At 34.0% G+C, this 17,003-nt stretch overlaps 2 protein-coding genes across 6 annotated transcripts in view; one reads left to right on the forward strand and one right to left on the reverse strand.

Moving 5' to 3' along the window:
* The first annotated feature begins 5,841 nt into the window (after nt 1-5,841).
* On the forward strand, nt 5,842-10,827 carry LOC142983792 (uncharacterized). Of its 4 annotated transcripts, none has more exons than XM_076130852.1 (5): nt 5,842-6,023; nt 8,637-8,936; nt 9,302-9,479; nt 9,965-10,202; nt 10,594-10,827. In XM_076130852.1, the coding sequence occupies exons 1-5, from the start codon at nt 5,904-5,906 to the stop codon at nt 10,724-10,726; spliced, it is 969 nt and encodes a 322-aa protein (XP_075986967.1). In that variant the 5' UTR covers nt 5,842-5,903; the 3' UTR covers nt 10,727-10,827. The 4 variants fall into 4 exon arrangements, with proteins under 4 accessions (XP_075986967.1, XP_075986969.1, XP_075986968.1 ...); XM_076130854.1 differs by having other exon boundaries at nt 10,609-10,827; XM_076130853.1 differs by having other exon boundaries at nt 9,302-9,464.
* Nucleotides 10,828-10,964: 137 nt separating this feature from the next.
* Nucleotides 10,965-17,003, reverse strand: part of LOC142983791 (facilitated trehalose transporter Tret1-2 homolog) — a 73,419-nt gene continuing 67,380 nt past the window's right edge. For both annotated transcript variants that reach the window (XM_076130849.1, XM_076130851.1), the window contains exons 2-4: nt 16,250-16,749; nt 14,295-14,430; nt 10,965-13,275 (exon numbers count right to left, since the gene is read on the reverse strand). In XM_076130849.1, the coding sequence (XP_075986964.1) occupies nt 12,062-13,275; nt 14,295-14,430; nt 16,250-16,749 (1,850 nt within the window). In that variant the 3' untranslated portion in view covers nt 10,965-12,061. The remainder of the gene's footprint in view (nt 13,276-14,294; nt 14,431-16,249; nt 16,750-17,003) is intronic.

The following is a 17,003-nucleotide window of genomic DNA, read 5'->3' on the forward strand; positions in this document are numbered from 1 at the left end:
TATACAGTGAGTGTCTGAATCATGAAAATAGGCTAATTATAGGGCTTTTATTCTTGTACAGTAACTTACTGCGGTTAAGTTTATGTATAGGTATAAATAAAAATTAATAGGTACTACAATTTGTTTGCCATCGACACGCGAAGAAGAAGAACACAAATTTAAATAAAATAAAATGACGTTGGTGATTTCGAATATTATTTTTTGATAAGATACAAATTAATATAAATTCACCAAATCAAATAACTAACTCAAGGCCAAAGCCCTCTCCCTCGTTTGGGAAGAGACCCTTGCCCTGCAGTGGGACAGGAATGGGTTAAAAAAAAACACCAGGGAGATTACATACATACATAGGTACCTACATAAAATCACTCCGTTTTTCAAGTCACGTCTAAGGCGGAGACCAAAGATCGCCACTTCTTACAAACCTCACAAACTTCTTTAGCGTTATTCACATACAGAACCTAAAATTATTTTTAGCTAAAACAGTAACAACTACTAATTTTATAAAATTACAGCTCATTAATAATATACAAGTATTCATATATCAATATTTAGCCTTCAACTTGAAGGAGGCGCATAAAACAAAAAATTATGTCATCGTCACGGCCCATTGCATGTGTATGGGCATTTCATCAAGTACACGTCACGTCGATACACTTAAAGAACATTTTACACTTGTGGTACAGGAAATAGGACTACTGGTAGTCTTTTTGAAAAGATTTTACCCGATGTACTCAGACGAGCAAGTGATATTAATATTGTAATAAGTTGAGAAAATATGATGCGTTTTCTTCATTGGTTTAAATAAACTAATTCTCGTTTAAATTATTGAGTTGTTATTAATAATCATATTTTAGGGGTAAGAGTAGGGGCTAAGTTGCATATACCTCCTTACTTTTGTATTTTGTTTTAATTTTTTTTTAAATCTTTATTACAGAGTGATTTACTTCTTTTTACCGTTCGTATTACTTATATTACTGTATGAAGAAAATAAAAGTAGTGGATGTATAAGGCGATATTTTGCTCTAAGTAGCGATATTAATCTTATATTTACTGCTAAGTAGTGGACTCCTACAGACTTTTAATGAAATTGGTATTCGTGTATTGCATATATTATAAGCTATCGAAAATATTTTGTAGTACTTACACACGTTACTGTGTACAACAAATGATTAAACTTGAAACTACGAGTGATCAACGTTGCGGTTTTTATCGCCTAAAACATTAAGCCCATTATGTTTTTGGTTTAAGGATATAGGTATTTCCAAAAAACCATTTAGCTTAGCATCATTATTGCTAACCTTGAATATCTCACACGCAGATACTTTGCGGTTTCTTATGAGATATTGTTTTGCTTCTTAAATGATTGAATATTGCATCATCAGTATTGTATTATACGCAAAAAATATATAACACTAGCTGACCCGCGCAACTTCGCTTGCATCGAATAAGAGAGAATGGGTGAAATTTTTCCCCGTTTTTGTAACATTAATTACTGGTACTCTGCTCCTTTTGGTCGTAGCGTGATGATATATAGCCTATGTCCTTTCTCGGGTATCAAAATAAACATATCCATACCAAATTTCATGCAAATTGGTTCAGTAGTTTAGGCGTTATTGAGTAGCAGACAGACAGACAGACAGAGTTACTTTCGCATTTATAATATTAGTATGGATTATGACATAAATAAATAATTACCTAATCTCTACAAAATCGTAAAACAAACAAATAATCAGACTGATTTATGTAAACTATATCTCCATTTGTAAAAATAAAGAAAACGCGGTCACCCATCTACGGGCATACCGCGCTAAATGTTGCTACATACTCAGATCCTACACTATCTGCGTTTTTACATAAAATATGGCAATATGACCTAGTGCTTTATTGGAACTAGACAACTCCTTCAGAGTTCTTTAATCCGAAACGTATTCACACCTTCTTCTCGATTATAGTCACACAACCCAATAAGATAGGTGAAAGACTAGCTGCAATAAGGCTTTACAACACTTCAAAAAGCTTGATTAGAAGTCTTACTTACCCCCGGTTTCTGAGTACATTTAGCGGTAGTTTATCTATTCAATAGCGTTTTTTTTGTATGAGTTTTAACGCTATTGAATAGATGAACTGCCGCTAAATCTACCTCAGAAACCGGGGGTTAGTCATATAAGATTAAGGGGTCATTCCCCAAAAGTCAAATTCCAGAAAATGAATAAATATCTTTAATGGTACGTACCCGAGAATCAAACCCGAGACATCTACGCCGTAGTCGTACTCAATCATTCTGCGTCATTGGGTTATCCAATAGTCACTGATCCAATTAAATTGTACACGTGGGAGTTACAGCTCTGCCTAGCCTTATACGGTCAAATCGTAATGATAGCAATAAAATTAAGTGTTTCTATAGAATTGGTACTATAGTCCAACAACTAAATCGAGACTCTTGTATGCAAGGTTCGCGACTGGCCGAGATATACAAAACTTAGAATTTAGATCATTAGTGACGTTGACAGCGAGTTGCAGGTTTATGCAACTGACGCTGGTATAGGTATACTATTATTTCGGTAATATTTTGCTTTGCTATAGCTACTTTCATTTGGTAGTACACAGAATTATTAATTAAAACATACATATTTAATTCACGCTTGTTTTCCCAAAGGTGCAGGCAGAGGTGTATGAAATTAAATAATTAAGTAAGTAAATACACTCACGTTTTGCTATTAACAATGTTAGTCCCATGTAATAGGAGGCTAACCTATTCTCATTTTACTAAGCACGTTATGAAATTTCAGACACTTTGGCCGACACGGGAATCGAACCCAAAACCTCATGATCAAATTGTCAGATAACCTATCAAACACGCCACAGAGGCAGTCAATTGTCATCAAGATAAATTGTGCATGCTAAGGCTCTCCATTAAGTTGTCAAACTATATTATATGTAATAAATGTTCTAATTCTAACTATATAAATGAGACATAGTATGCAAATCTATGTAATTATTTATTGTGAAATATTGCGAATCATTGCATAAGGGACTAAGTAATTGCGTGATGTAAGTTCATAGTTTACCCAACCTTCCTAACTGGAATTAAGGTTTTCTACAATGACAATCAGTGTTAATATCTAGCCTACAATTTTTGAAAGATAGGCATAGAGTATATTGGTTATTTTCTTTTTAATATTATCTACTATAAACAAATTGTAGCTAATGGTTTTTTCTTCCCAGTACACTTCTAAAAGGATACTGCATGATTGTGTCACATATACAATGCGTTACTGGTAGTACAGAGAAGAAATAATATGCTAAATTCCTGTTATGAAAATTCTGCGACATATCCATAAAGAAAAAGCAAAAAATTATAATGTTTGAGGATATAGTTTAGATAGTTTTAGAAAGTTCCTTAAGTCTTTTCATATTGAAGGGTAGATCTTCAGTGTGATAAGATTTTTTTAATAGATTTTCGTGTATTGTACAGGGTCTTTAAAGTCAAATCTGTCTCAGTTACACAACGGCATCGGTACATCACAGCGACTACTTACAGAAGTTCCTGTCATAAAAATTATAACAAAACTATGGAGTCGACTGCTAAGAAGAAGATTTTTTTCGATTATCTCTTACTTTTAATGGTAAGTCTAAATTGCTGTATTGATTGAGATAAAATTTAACGACACGATTTTTCCGCTAAGGGGTTGAAATCTTACTTCTATCTAATACTATAAATGGAAAAGAATGGATGGATAATCGTAACGCTATCACGCCAAAACGAGAGCGGATTTTGATGAAAGGTTCACAGATAATCTGTCTGTTATTTTTGACTTAACGTCTAAATTGCTAACCCCCGGTTTCTGAGGTACATTTAGCGGTAGTTTATCTATTCAATAGTATCATTGAATAGATAAACTACCGCTAAATGTACTCAGAAACCGGGGGTAAATTGATTAGGATGAATTTATCTTCACCTATTTATTGCTGAAGAATAATTGACGACCTATAATCACACATAGGCCTTTATTTAAACAATAAAACCACCCGAGTGGCCACGGTTGCCATTGATTTCGAGTTTTGTTTTTTCTCCACGCGGTTTCAAGTTCTTCACAGCAAAATCATACCTGCTACGATCTAACTCATAAAAACATGCTAAGCCGGATCTGAGTGTTTAATGCAACGTAATAGTTTACCTTTGCTGGCTAGTACAGCATAGTTAGATACGAAGACTGGTTTAAGTAAGTAGTTGGTTAGAATTCATAAAGGCTTGAAGGTGGCTGATCTTTTTATAGGTTAAGGCTTTTGCTATAGCTCAACAACTTAGTAGATAACATTGGTGAATTCGCTGCTGGTGGAGTAATAAATAAATTAAGTCAACATCAATTATTATTACCCTCAGGTTTTTGCAGTTGAGGATGGCCTGTTTGATACACCTATATTATCCTGAAAATACATATAGATATACATAATATCACGCTTGTTATACCCAAAGGTTTAGGCAGAGTTGCACGAAATAGACCCACATTTCACCATTTACAATTTTAATCCAGTATACAATTCGCCGGATACGTTATCAAACTCCAGACAAAATCGAGAAATTTTCTTATATAAATTAGAAAAAACAAAAAACATTTTGCTTGCAGGAATAGAACCCCAGGTCCTATAATCAGCAGACGTATAAACTACCACCCTATCAAAAACATGACTAGGCTTTTTTTTTTAAAGAAAACTAATATTAGATTGGTGTTTTTTCATAAATTTTAGACTCGTAATTAGTTTCTTTAACCAGACATAATATAAAAGCTCGAAATATTTTGAACGAGACGCATATTAATGTTTCCTCATATTATAAAATAATTTTCACTGCAGGTCGTTGACCTATACAAATTTGCATACTGTTAACGACGTGAATCGATCGAAAACATTGTGTTTTTAAATCAATAGTAGTATTTTGCATAATTATATGCAGTGTTTGTTAAACGGTGAAGCTAATGCTATAATAAACTTTTATTTTGTGATTTTGATGTTTGGTAGATTGAAGATTGAAGGTAAATACATAATATCACTGTTGATAGTGTCAACAAAAAATATTGCAAGGAAATCTAATTTTGGGCATTAACCATATACTTACTGTACTGCAAGTACCTATAACGTAGTGGCATATAGTTTCTTTTAATTTTGACTATGGACACAGGCTAATGTATTTTTTATTTAAATTAGGATGAAATTTAACACTTCATATCGTCAAATATATGAACCGGATGCCTTTGAAACAAGAGTCTATAATACTAGTTGCTTGCGCCACCTAACTTTGTATAATGTTACTACTTAGTTCTTAGAAATTAGCGACATCTAGTGGAGAGAAATGTAAATAAAACTCTTAGCTTATATCGTTTAATAGTGGTTTAGATTGTTTTTGGTGTGATTTTATTGACGGAAATATTAACAACCAATTTGGAACGAAGTTCTTAAGATACGATAAAAATAACGGCATAGACGAGTCACAGTTTAGAAAATAAATAGCTACTAAAATGCAAGTAGCCTAATAAGAATTTTCGCTGCAGAAAAATCTATCCAATATAATATTCTCACTACATTATTATTAATTAAGGATTATTATCCCTCTTTCAGCAATTGCAACCAAAAAAAATGTATCGCAACTTCCCACACTAATACTATTCAGTCAACTATCGCCTACTTAAACTGACATAGCAATCATACAAACAACATTAGCCAACCACAAACACAATAAAAAAAACTACAAAAAAGTAAAAATACTAATCCAAAATTTGTAATCACAAGTCAACTCAACTACCTCCCTATTCTCGGAAAGCAAGGAGTGGTCTTCCACGGCTCAGTAGATTTCATTCTGCAACGAAAAGAGCCAGCGTACGACGGTCGTCGCCAGACACAATATGTCCTTAGCAGAAGGCGCCTCAGACACCGAGCATAGGCAAGAGGAAGACACCAATCAGAGCCTTCAGAACTCGCAAACACCGACGGGAGCTAAAAAGAAGAACGATAAAGGAAGACAGGTTAGTGGATAGATTTATATGTTTTTTTCGCAAGAAAAAGCAAAAAAAAAATATTTTGTGGAAAAAATTTTAGTAGTTGTAGTTTTTTTTGGATTTGGTAAATTCTATTTGGTGTTGTGGTGGGTATATAGGGGGTAAAAGTGTAAAGGGTTGATTTTTGAATAATATCTTTTTTAGTTTTTTTTGCAGTTGTAATTTTTTTTGTTGAGTTTTGAGAAATAAGATTTTGTGTTTTTAAGTACAGTTCACATAGTTAAGTACAGTTAGTAAGTAGGGAGTAAGTGTAAAATATTGGGTGTTTTCTAAATTCTTTTGGATGTTGCTATACGTTTTTGTCGAGGTAAATTACATATATTTTTAAATTGTGTACAACTTTCTTCTGTAAAATCTTTTTATTTCGTTCGTTTAATAGCATGATGTATTAAAAAAATAATTCTTAGATAAAAAAATGAAAGTGACGGATTAATGTTACTAATATTCCGTATTTCTACAAAAACGTTATATCCCAAAAATAAACAATATATTGACTACCATGCAGTAAATTTCGCTAACCTTATGAATGGAAGATTTTCTATTCCTCTAAACTATACTATTTTAAATACTAGGAATCCGTATTAACTTTACTTTATAAATATCGAACCGTTACAACCGTTCCTGTAGGGGTAAGAAACGAGATTGAAATTCATAAACATAAAATATCTTTAGAAGAGAAACGTTTAAAAGATTAGTCACAATTAAGAGTACATTATCCTGATATATTTGAGTAAAAATTGTAAACTCAAAGTTTTTATTTAAAAAAATATCAGGATTTCAGCAAATTTACAGATGCATAGTTCTCAAATCATGTTTGCCATTCAAAACGTTTGAATTGCGTGCTTTTCAAGTAACTATGAATAAAAAAAACAGTTAACAAATAAGTGTTCAATTTAGCTACAAATATATATTGAATAGGATTTTGTTTCTATAAATCTAAGGTATCCTACTTATTCCGGAAAAAATATTCTACGATCATATTTCCCTAAGAACAGCGCATCGGGTAGACCTTCATCTTATCAAAGTAATATTAAACTTAAATAACAACCAAAATCATAACCATAATAACGAAACTATACCCAAAAAAGGCAACATCTAATCACCCATATTTGGCAACACAGTAAACAGTTAAAACCCAAACAAACCAACAACCAATTAACAAACTACTAATAAAACTAAAACCCAATAAATTTCACTAAAAATTGACCCAATTGGAACAATAAACAGTGACCTTAAAGTCACACGAATTAAACAATTAATGAGAATCACCAATTTGTACCATATTTGGCTTTATATCATGTAAGACCATATGGTCAATTGATGGCAATTTTGCCTGTATTTATCCAGTACGCCCACTTTGTTAATTATATGATGTTTTTCTAAAGTAATTGGGTTCGACTCCTACACGGTGTACTGTATTGGTTTTCATTGTTAGTGTCGGTTATTTATCTTTGAAGTCATCACGTGTAGGTTCATCTGCAATATTATTGGGTATGGCTATCTGAATATCTAAATTATTTTTAATAATATGTACCTCAATAGATCGAGTATTAGTATAATAAATAGAAGTGCTACATATGTATATGAACTTTCATTTATATTAAATTAATCACTGTTTTCGGATTTCATCGCGTTATATTTATATTTCTTGTTACTTACTGAATGTTTTTCATTCATAGTAAGATTAACATTATCAATTTAAAAATCATCATTCGTTTTATTAACTCCTTTTTCTCTCACCTCATCTCTTTTATTTCAACACACATCATAATCACAATTATTTTATCATTCAAGCATTCAAATAGAAAAGTCTCATCAATATTTATTCAGAAAGCTATTTAGATTTTGCAAATAAGCCCAATTCTAGATCCAACCGTATCAATATTTCCGTCATATTAATCACCATCTACATTTTCAATAGGTTCAACTTTACAATCAATAACTCATCAAATTATACCAACGATCTATTATCTAGGCGCACTAGAGTATATCTAATACCTAATAACAAGACGACATTTGAAACATCCGCTATAAATTCCAGCTAAGATTCTGACAGCCGGAAATTTTAAGAACAATGCTTCAATTAGGCTTGGAACATTTCTTGTATACGCACCCTGTGACCAGTGATCCGTGACACAATTATAGATCATTACTGTCGTTACACTATTCATTGGACCTATTGTATTCTTATTAGTTTTTTGAAATCATATATCGATTTGTTTTAAATTAGATTTGTTTTGGCGGTATGATTTGTAATCGTCGTTTGATGACTAGTGTATTAGTGATAAATGTCATGTCAGCTCTGATTAGTTATACTTACAGTGTATGTCTTTTACACTTATGTACAGTTTTAAAATTGATTGAAAGAGACAAAACTGACATGACGTTTATTTGTAAGACGTTTGTTCTTTATAATTTACTTTTAAGTTTAATCTTTAAATCGTTGAGACCTCTGTAGATCTTTCATAGTATAGTATAGTTACATACATTTAGGATTCTTTACTAGCTAACAAAATTCTGCTTAGGTTCTAATATTTAAAAATCATTTTAAATTGGTAACTAAATTGAAATCCTTGCCAGATGTCAGACTCTTACATGTGGAAGGAACAGATCCATACCTTGATGAAGGGCGGAGAGAGTGAGTCCGATATATCGGACTCCGAGCACTTCTTGACCAAAGGCGCTTTCCTCCTCACTCCCTCCCACGGCCTGAGCATGGAGAAAGCATCTGCCATCTGTGAGAAAATGGAGTTTAAGGGCTGCTTCTCCCTCACGAAGACTGCTACAGGCATCTTGTTTAAGTTCTCCAGCGTTGATGACTACCAGATGGTCTTCAAGAAAGGTTTCCATAAAGTAACTGGATCCAGGTTTTATAGGAAGGTAATTAAAATAATACTTTTGTTTTTCTGCTTTCTTGTTTTCCTTCTCTTTTCTTCTTGCGCTGTTTCCTCTTCGCCCTTCTTTATCTGCTTTTTGTTAGGAGCTATTTGTTAAAAGTAATTTAGGTAAATGTTCCATTCTGTTCTTAAAATTATCTTTCTATTGTAATCTATTTTTATATCTGTTTGATTATTATTAAGTTCCTGTTGCATTGTCTACTTTTTATAAGCAGTTCTTATTAACTTTTTGCCAGTAGACCTAAGTATATTAAAAGCAATTCTCAACTACTAGCACTTATTAATCTTCTAACGTGCAAATTCTTCTTCTTAACCTTCAAATTCTCAAACAAAACCCTACATTTCTAGATCGCCATACCCTGTCGACCTCAAAAGACCTTCACGGTCTACGTATATGACATTCCTGATGAGGTACCTGAGGAGGACGTGCGTCACGCCCTCTACAAGTTCACTTCTGTTGTGGAGGTAGTCCGTCTCCATTACGCTGGCTCCCCAAAGGAAGGAAACACTGGTTGGTATAGCCTAGGTATAAAAAATCTTCTGTATTAAAAAGCTTCGCAAGGCTCCATCGGTGGTGTTAATATTTCATTTGTTCAGGCGCTTTTTCATTTTAAAAGTGTTGGTTCATTTCTCATCATCAATATGTCGTCCATATTTGTATTGGAGATTCGTATACCAAAGAAAACAATAATAAAAATGCTTTTAGCCAAGAGGACGAAAAGTTTTAATTAATTCTAATATGTTTTGAATGACATACAGACCTACAAAGCGAATTCATCAACGTCTGTTTAACTCCTAAAGACTCCATAAAACTTAATCCATCAGGAGAATATACATGAACACAAAACCATCACTGCTTTGGAAAGGTTTTGCTATGGATATCACATAGTTATATTCGTGTCATCTATCAAAACCATTCAACATAATCGAAGCTTATTCCATACAGCATCTTTCAGCCACTTCTTACCACACCTTTAACCAGCAATCTTCTAACTATACTTCTTAACCCAGGAACCTCCACTCCCAAGCCTTTGGAGAAGACCAGCTCTCGCGCACTGACCACCATCGATGGGGAGCTGGTCAGCAGCATGATCCCCAAGGAAGCTACCAGCGTGATCCGCGTGACCCTGGCCAATATCGAAGAAGCCAATATTCTGCTGCAAAATGGCCTGGACTTTTATGGAGCCACGTTCTTTCCTACTGAGCTTGCGACGCCGGCTCAAGCTGCTAAACTTATCAAACCCAGCAGGTATTTGATTTGCAATTTCTGTTATATTTGGAGTTAAATGTTGATCTGAAGAGTGCTGTTTTAAAGAGAATTTAATGTTTCGGTAAACTGTTGGGTTGTTAATTGCGTGTTTATTGGAGGTTTTTAAAGTTGCTTTTATCACAAAGGTTTCCTAAGTTTACTGGCAATGAATACTTAATGAGATTAACGTTTCATAGATGAAATCAAATGAAACATGACCATATTGTGATGTGTAACAAATGTCATAGCTTTTGTAGTTTAATAATGCTAGATTATAACCATTGCCAGTCCCTGTGGGAATTAGTTCTTCAGATCGGCAACGCAGTAAACCTATTTATTAATTTTCACTTTATGTATTTGAGCACAAGCACACCCTAACAGAATGTTAAAGTTTGATTGTCCCCAGGGTTACGGGAGGTACTGTATCTGCCAGGGTCAGGGATCTTCTCCCGGTCTTCGACCAGCAGGGCTTCGCCAAGTTTGCCCCCCCTGCCTCCCGACTCGTCAAGCCAAGATCCAAGTAAATCTTCACAAAAGCAACTTGTCATTGCAACAACTCAATTCTTCTCTAAGCTATTCTTCAATAAGCGATACCACAAGCCAGAGATCGCTTATAAGCGCTCACCGGCCAGAGAACGCTTGCCAGAATACGCTTATATGCTTTCTATGTGTCAAAATTGTGTCTGGCGTATTTGCAATGACGAGTTTCAAAATAAAGGAAAGCTTTGGATACGGAAATCGAAACGAAAATAAAATAAACAATTAATTTTCCATATTTAGGATGATTGTATTAATAAAAACTAATAATGTACATATAAAAAATAAATGTTTGAAAATATACACAAAAATGTATGAGGTTAATTTGTTCTATGTACTTAATATTGTATGACAGTTGTATGAGTACCAAAAATGCATTTAATATTATATTTAACTTAACTAAATAATGTGCCATTACAAAGACACTATTCCTATAATCTCAGTTTTGTTACCAATTTGTAATAATAAAACGTTATTTTCTACATACATAATGATTTTTCATTGAAATAATCCCAATTTATAACACTACTCGTTTTGAGCTTAAAACAGACACACATACGCACACACATGGCACATATATCAGTGAATAACCATATAAGTAAGGACCAATGAAAGATAGGCTCTGAAAGTATGCAATCGCATGTACTGAAAGTGTGAGTGCCTTAAGCTTAGACTATGAGTGATACTAGAATTATTATAATATGATCAAACTAAAATATTTCAAATTATATTACAATATTCAACTAATTTGATCTTAATATTATGTATGATGAAATAATCTAAAAACAAGAAGAAATAAAGTGGATAAAATTTAATAAATAATAGCTCAGGCAAAAGTATAAATTTATCTCATATTAAAAGTATTTACTAAGAATTTTCTAATAAAGCACCATCGTACTTTTGCCCGTTAAGTATCTTAGATTACATTTATACATTTACATTACCACTATACTTAAGACACCTATAAGTAAAAATACTTAAAACTTAAATTTCTTTAATAAATTCGTGTCTTTCATAAGGAATGTTTAATTTTTACTTTAACAATCATCCGAAAACTTAAATAAAATATATGGAATACATAATTTTAACATTTTAACTACTTAATCATAATTATTATCACTCCCCTCCCCTTCAAAATAAAATCGAGAAATAACACTTAAATAATATTATACGCACATCATCGCTAGCTCCGTTTATACAGTTCTTTAATAAGCACGACGTTTTGGAGACAGCTCATCTTATTTTGAATGACTACCTTAATATCACAGCTTCAAATTATATCGCTTTCAGCGGGCATCAAATCCTAAACATATTTGTACATCTTAAACTTTTGGACCTGTGGCTCTACCGTTGCGAAATCGCTCCTCGATCTCCTGTAAACTCTTGCCTTTAGTCTCTGGGAGGATGAAGTACATAACAGTGGTACCGATAAGGGCAATTACTCCGTAAGTCAAGAATGTAACAACTTCGCCAAAGTTAGTCATCATGCCAGGTGCAGTCTTAACCACAATGAAGAACGCAACGAATGTCGTAGCGGAACTAATACCAGAGCCTAAACCGCGCAACCTTGAGGGAAAAACTTCACCGCACATGATCCAAGGCAGCGGAACCAAGCCTATTGATATGGCACAAATATAGAACATTAAACAAATCAATGGCAGCCATGACATATTTTCTGGCTTATAATACAGGAACATTGAGAGCCCGACCATGGACATCGCGGTCCAAATACCGCTAATGAAACACAAAGGTCTCCTGCCATACTGCTTGCATATTACGCAAGCAACAATTGACATGACGACTCTTAATGAATCAATAATAAGCATTGCAAGGTAGTGATCAATTCCTTTACCGACTGCCTTCTCGACGATTTCAATAGAATAAAACGCGACGGCATTTACGCCGGAGAATTGGCAAGTCATAAAGAATAAGATCATAATGAATAGAGGCTTGATAAGTTCTGGACGTTTGAGACTGATGAGTTTTTCTTTCAAGCTCATTTGTGGTTCGTTGTCAGCGGATTTTTTGCTGTCAAGTATTCCCTTCAGTTCCATTTTGGCATCATCTCCGTAACCTCTCAACCAGTAGAAGGCTTTGATTCCATCTTCGAGTCTGCCTTGAGCGACCAGCCATACGGGGCTCTCAGGAATGAAGGTTAAAAGAAGAATAGCGAGAACTGGGAAGGTGCCGCAGATGATAGCTGTCCACTGCCAAGTCATGAATGTTCCTATCGTATGAGCTACCAATATACCCAAAGCTATAGCTAAAGACACACTAGCGAGGAAAAACCCTCTATATTTTGGTTCTGTTGTTTCTCCAATGTATACAGGGATTAATGGACCGAGGAGTCCAGCGCAAAGACCGGTGAAGAATCTGCCGATAAGCATGAGGCCGAGGTTGTAGGAACAGGCGATGAAGATCCAGCCGAGGAGAAGAGGCACGCAAGTGATGTACTGGGAGGTGCGACGTCCGAACTTCTCCATCATCCAGCCGGAGACCAGACACCCTGGAGCCATTGGGAGAGCTGCCATGGCCGCTGAAATTAAAAGAGAAAAATTAAATGCAATTCTTACGTAAGTTTTTGAAAGAACAATGGAGAAGGGTATGATTAAGTGCACTTTGTTTAATGAAGTTTAATGCAATTTATTATGTTAAATGGTGATTTTATACACCATTTCAAAATACTACAATATCTAATCTATCATAATGATGACGTCAGTCTAGTTCTCAAAAGATCTAAATCTTAGAACATAATTCTACAACGGTTGTAATAACTTGCTGTAAATTTATCTCCTAGCTCTTATTTATAGATCCAAAATGTTTAAAGTACCGTGAGAAGTTAAGCCATCCTCATAAAAACCATTGTTTAATTCAGAATACTTTTTTCGCACCAATTATAATATTAAGTCGTTGTAATTTTCCTAAAACAACAACTTCTGCACAAAGAATAAATCTAACATTCTATTTCGGTGTGCTTTGTTTGCAATTTTCATTTACTAATTATCATTTAATCTAAAAGGTCTTTTTATATATTTTTACTAGAAATGAGTACCCAAAGATATATGGCCTGCAAGAGTTACAGTTCGAACAGTGTCTAACAAAAATTTTTAGGTCGAGCCATCAAAACTTGTAGAATTTGCAGCTTGTATGAGTGTAACGGTGTGTGAGTATGAAGCATTAAACGTCTTCAATAATAAACTCTACATTAAAGAGAAATGGACCAAAAGTTTGAATCACGCATTAATTTTATTACTTGGTGTTTGTTTGTTTCTTATGCCCTATCTATACTAATCCATACTAATTTTATAAAGCTGAAGAGTTAGTTTGTTTGAACGCGCTTATCTCAGGAACTACTGGTCGCATTTGAAAAAATATTTCAGTGTTAGATAGCCCATTTATCGAGGAAGGCTATAGGCTCTATATCATACTATCACCAATAAGAGGAGAGTACCAGTAAAAATGTTACAAAAACGGGAAATAAAGTTGCGGGGGTCAGCTAGTACAATATAAAATCCCTTTTATACTCAAGAAAAATATTTAAATATTAAAACTAACCTATCCAAGAAGTGGTGTCTTCATCGGAAGGTATCGGTCCGGTTCCATTCTTCAACTGAGGTAGTAGGATCGCAGAGTAACCTGATGTCAGTCCGGTCACGAAGGTCAGTAGGATTGGAGCTGATGATGCTAATGTCTGGAAAAGAAATAAGAACCAGTCAGATACAGCTGTTTGGTATACCTTATCTTAATGATAGGAAAGTATAGATGAAAAATACCGAATTATTTTTTAAACTAGTGATAGACGAAGTAATTTTAGCGAAAAGAAAACTGACTAAAATTACAAATGATTCGTGTTTTTTTATTTTTTAATATGATTGGTTTGGTGGGTAATTAACGTAACGAGAAAAACATAGGCCACCTTTTTCAACAGATATTCAATACACTAGCATGAATTACTCACTTGCTCTAAAACTTTAGTCGTGATTAAAGCTAAATAACTTCAGAAATAATTAAATCATTCAAACAAGAAATTTTACATTTTGAGCAGCGCAACACTGAATCGGGCTATCGAAAAATATTATTAAAAATACTGATATAGTAAATATCTAAATATCAAAATAAACAGTTTAAGACATGTGCCAAAATTCAAAAGTCAGACATCAAAAGAGGATTCCAAAAAAGTAATTACACAAAGTTAAAAAACCCGTTCAGCGAAATGCTTTAAAAGGGAACACGGGTTTAATATGGCGACTAAAAATAACCCTGCTGAGACGCTGACCTGCAAAACGTATGATATTGTAAGCGAAGTAGCGAGTGGAATAAATAATGCTATGTCTCTTTCTAAAGAAGGATGTAGGAAGGGGATAGAGTAATCTGGAATTTACGATAGTAGTTTTGTTACTGCGTTAAGGTGGAAATTTTGAGGGGTCAGGTGAAATTAAGATATGAAGAAGCTGCTTTTAACAGAGTATGTAAAGGAATGTAAAGCTTTCAATTTTGAACAAATAACGAAATAAAGAATGGATTAAGACAAATAAGAATGGATTCTTAGGAAATAGAAAATAGCTATCCGAGAAGACCAATTCTAGCAAGAATAGTTAGAAACTTTTATATAATCATTTTGTTTTCCATATTATTGTCTTGTATCAAACCTAAAGCTCAATCACGTGAAAAATTATGGCACGGATCAATTTCAATTCAGTTTTAAGTTGGGTTAAGTAAATAATTGGCTCACTGGTCTATTACTTAACCCAACTTTTCTAAACAAACCAAACAAAAGTTTGCGAAACATTAGTCTATAAACGTAATAAAAAAGGAGACAATTTCTCCAATGTCTTATATCAAGTAAATCAACCTTGTGTTGTCAACAGACATTAATCAATGTCCTCACAATAATCTGCCCTTAAATTGTTTGCACCGACCTTGGTCATTTGCAAGGATGACATTGATGCAATCTTTATGATCAGGAAATGTTTTGCATAGATTAATAACGAAATATTTTTGATTAGATATCGATTCGAGAATTGTAAATACAGTAGTTATAGATTATATTGGTTGGGGTAGAAGAAAAGTAGATCCACATTTCACAATGCTATAAATGCGAAAATTGTTCGCTTGTTTGTTGTGCTATCATGGCCAAACTACTAAAACAATTTCGTAAAAAAATACATGAAGATTGTTAAAGATGCGAGATCACCATAGGTTACTAATTTCAAAAAATTACCATAAAGAAACTGGAACAGGGGAACAGTAACACGATTTCCTACGTTTGGAACCATTGAATATCGAGAGTTTGACATTTAAAATGTACTGCCAAAACAGTTTCTAAGACGCCCGCTAGAGGCACTGAACCTCGCCATACAAAATTTTTCGATAGCTAACCGGTTGTCGGTTGTCGATAGTGGTAGAGAATCGCGGTACAGATTTAAGCTCATAACAGAGGATCAGAGGTTATAAGAACTGAGATATGCTTATTATTGCTAAAATAACTATGAGTTGAATAAACTTCTTACCTGCTTCCACAACGGCGAGAAACGGGCAACAGTTTTAGAATCACCAAGCAAATTATTATCCTTCTTGTCAGCACCATTCAAAGTGAGTCCTAAAGAAGAATTAGTCATCTGGATATTATGCAAGTAATTAGACATTCTTCTAGAATTCCTCTTATCATCTCTTTTATTAATATCACCATTTTTAATTTCTACTTGACTATTAGAATTTTTCAGTGTTTCGCTAACAAATTCGTGGATACTTTGTTTGTCTTCGTAGTTTTTCATATCTTGCCTAGAGTTTGTTTTGTGCATGTTTTTGATCACTGTCAAAATGTCAGATCTTCTATCGTTGTTTTCTTGTTCAATGGCGGAGTTGATAGCTTCCGAGACAGCATCCTGCCTCGGGTTTTCATTCTTGTCGACGCCATCTTGGATGTTTTCTGTTTCAGTACAGAATGCTTCGTTGACGATCGCGAGTGAGTCTCCTTTCTTCTCCGACAAGTCTTCCCCCATTGCTCGATCTGGGAATAAAATTTAAACCGTTAATAAAACAATACTGATAAACTTTAACTTTTCAGTAAATTACTCATCACGGCTATCACGTATAGTATCTCAGTTGACAACTAATTGAAAGCTGTCCATTGTTTTCTCCTTTATGGTGCTCCCACACAGCAGTTATATAACGTTAGAAACTGGCTTATAATAAAATAGTTGTCAACTGATATACGTGATAGTCCGCAGGGTAGTGATGATCATATATCACTTTACAGTGCGC

Source organism: Anticarsia gemmatalis, chromosome 25, assembly GCF_050436995.1.
Source record: "Anticarsia gemmatalis isolate Benzon Research Colony breed Stoneville strain chromosome 25, ilAntGemm2 primary, whole genome shotgun sequence".
Lineage (NCBI taxonomy): Eukaryota > Metazoa > Arthropoda > Insecta > Lepidoptera > Erebidae > Anticarsia > Anticarsia gemmatalis.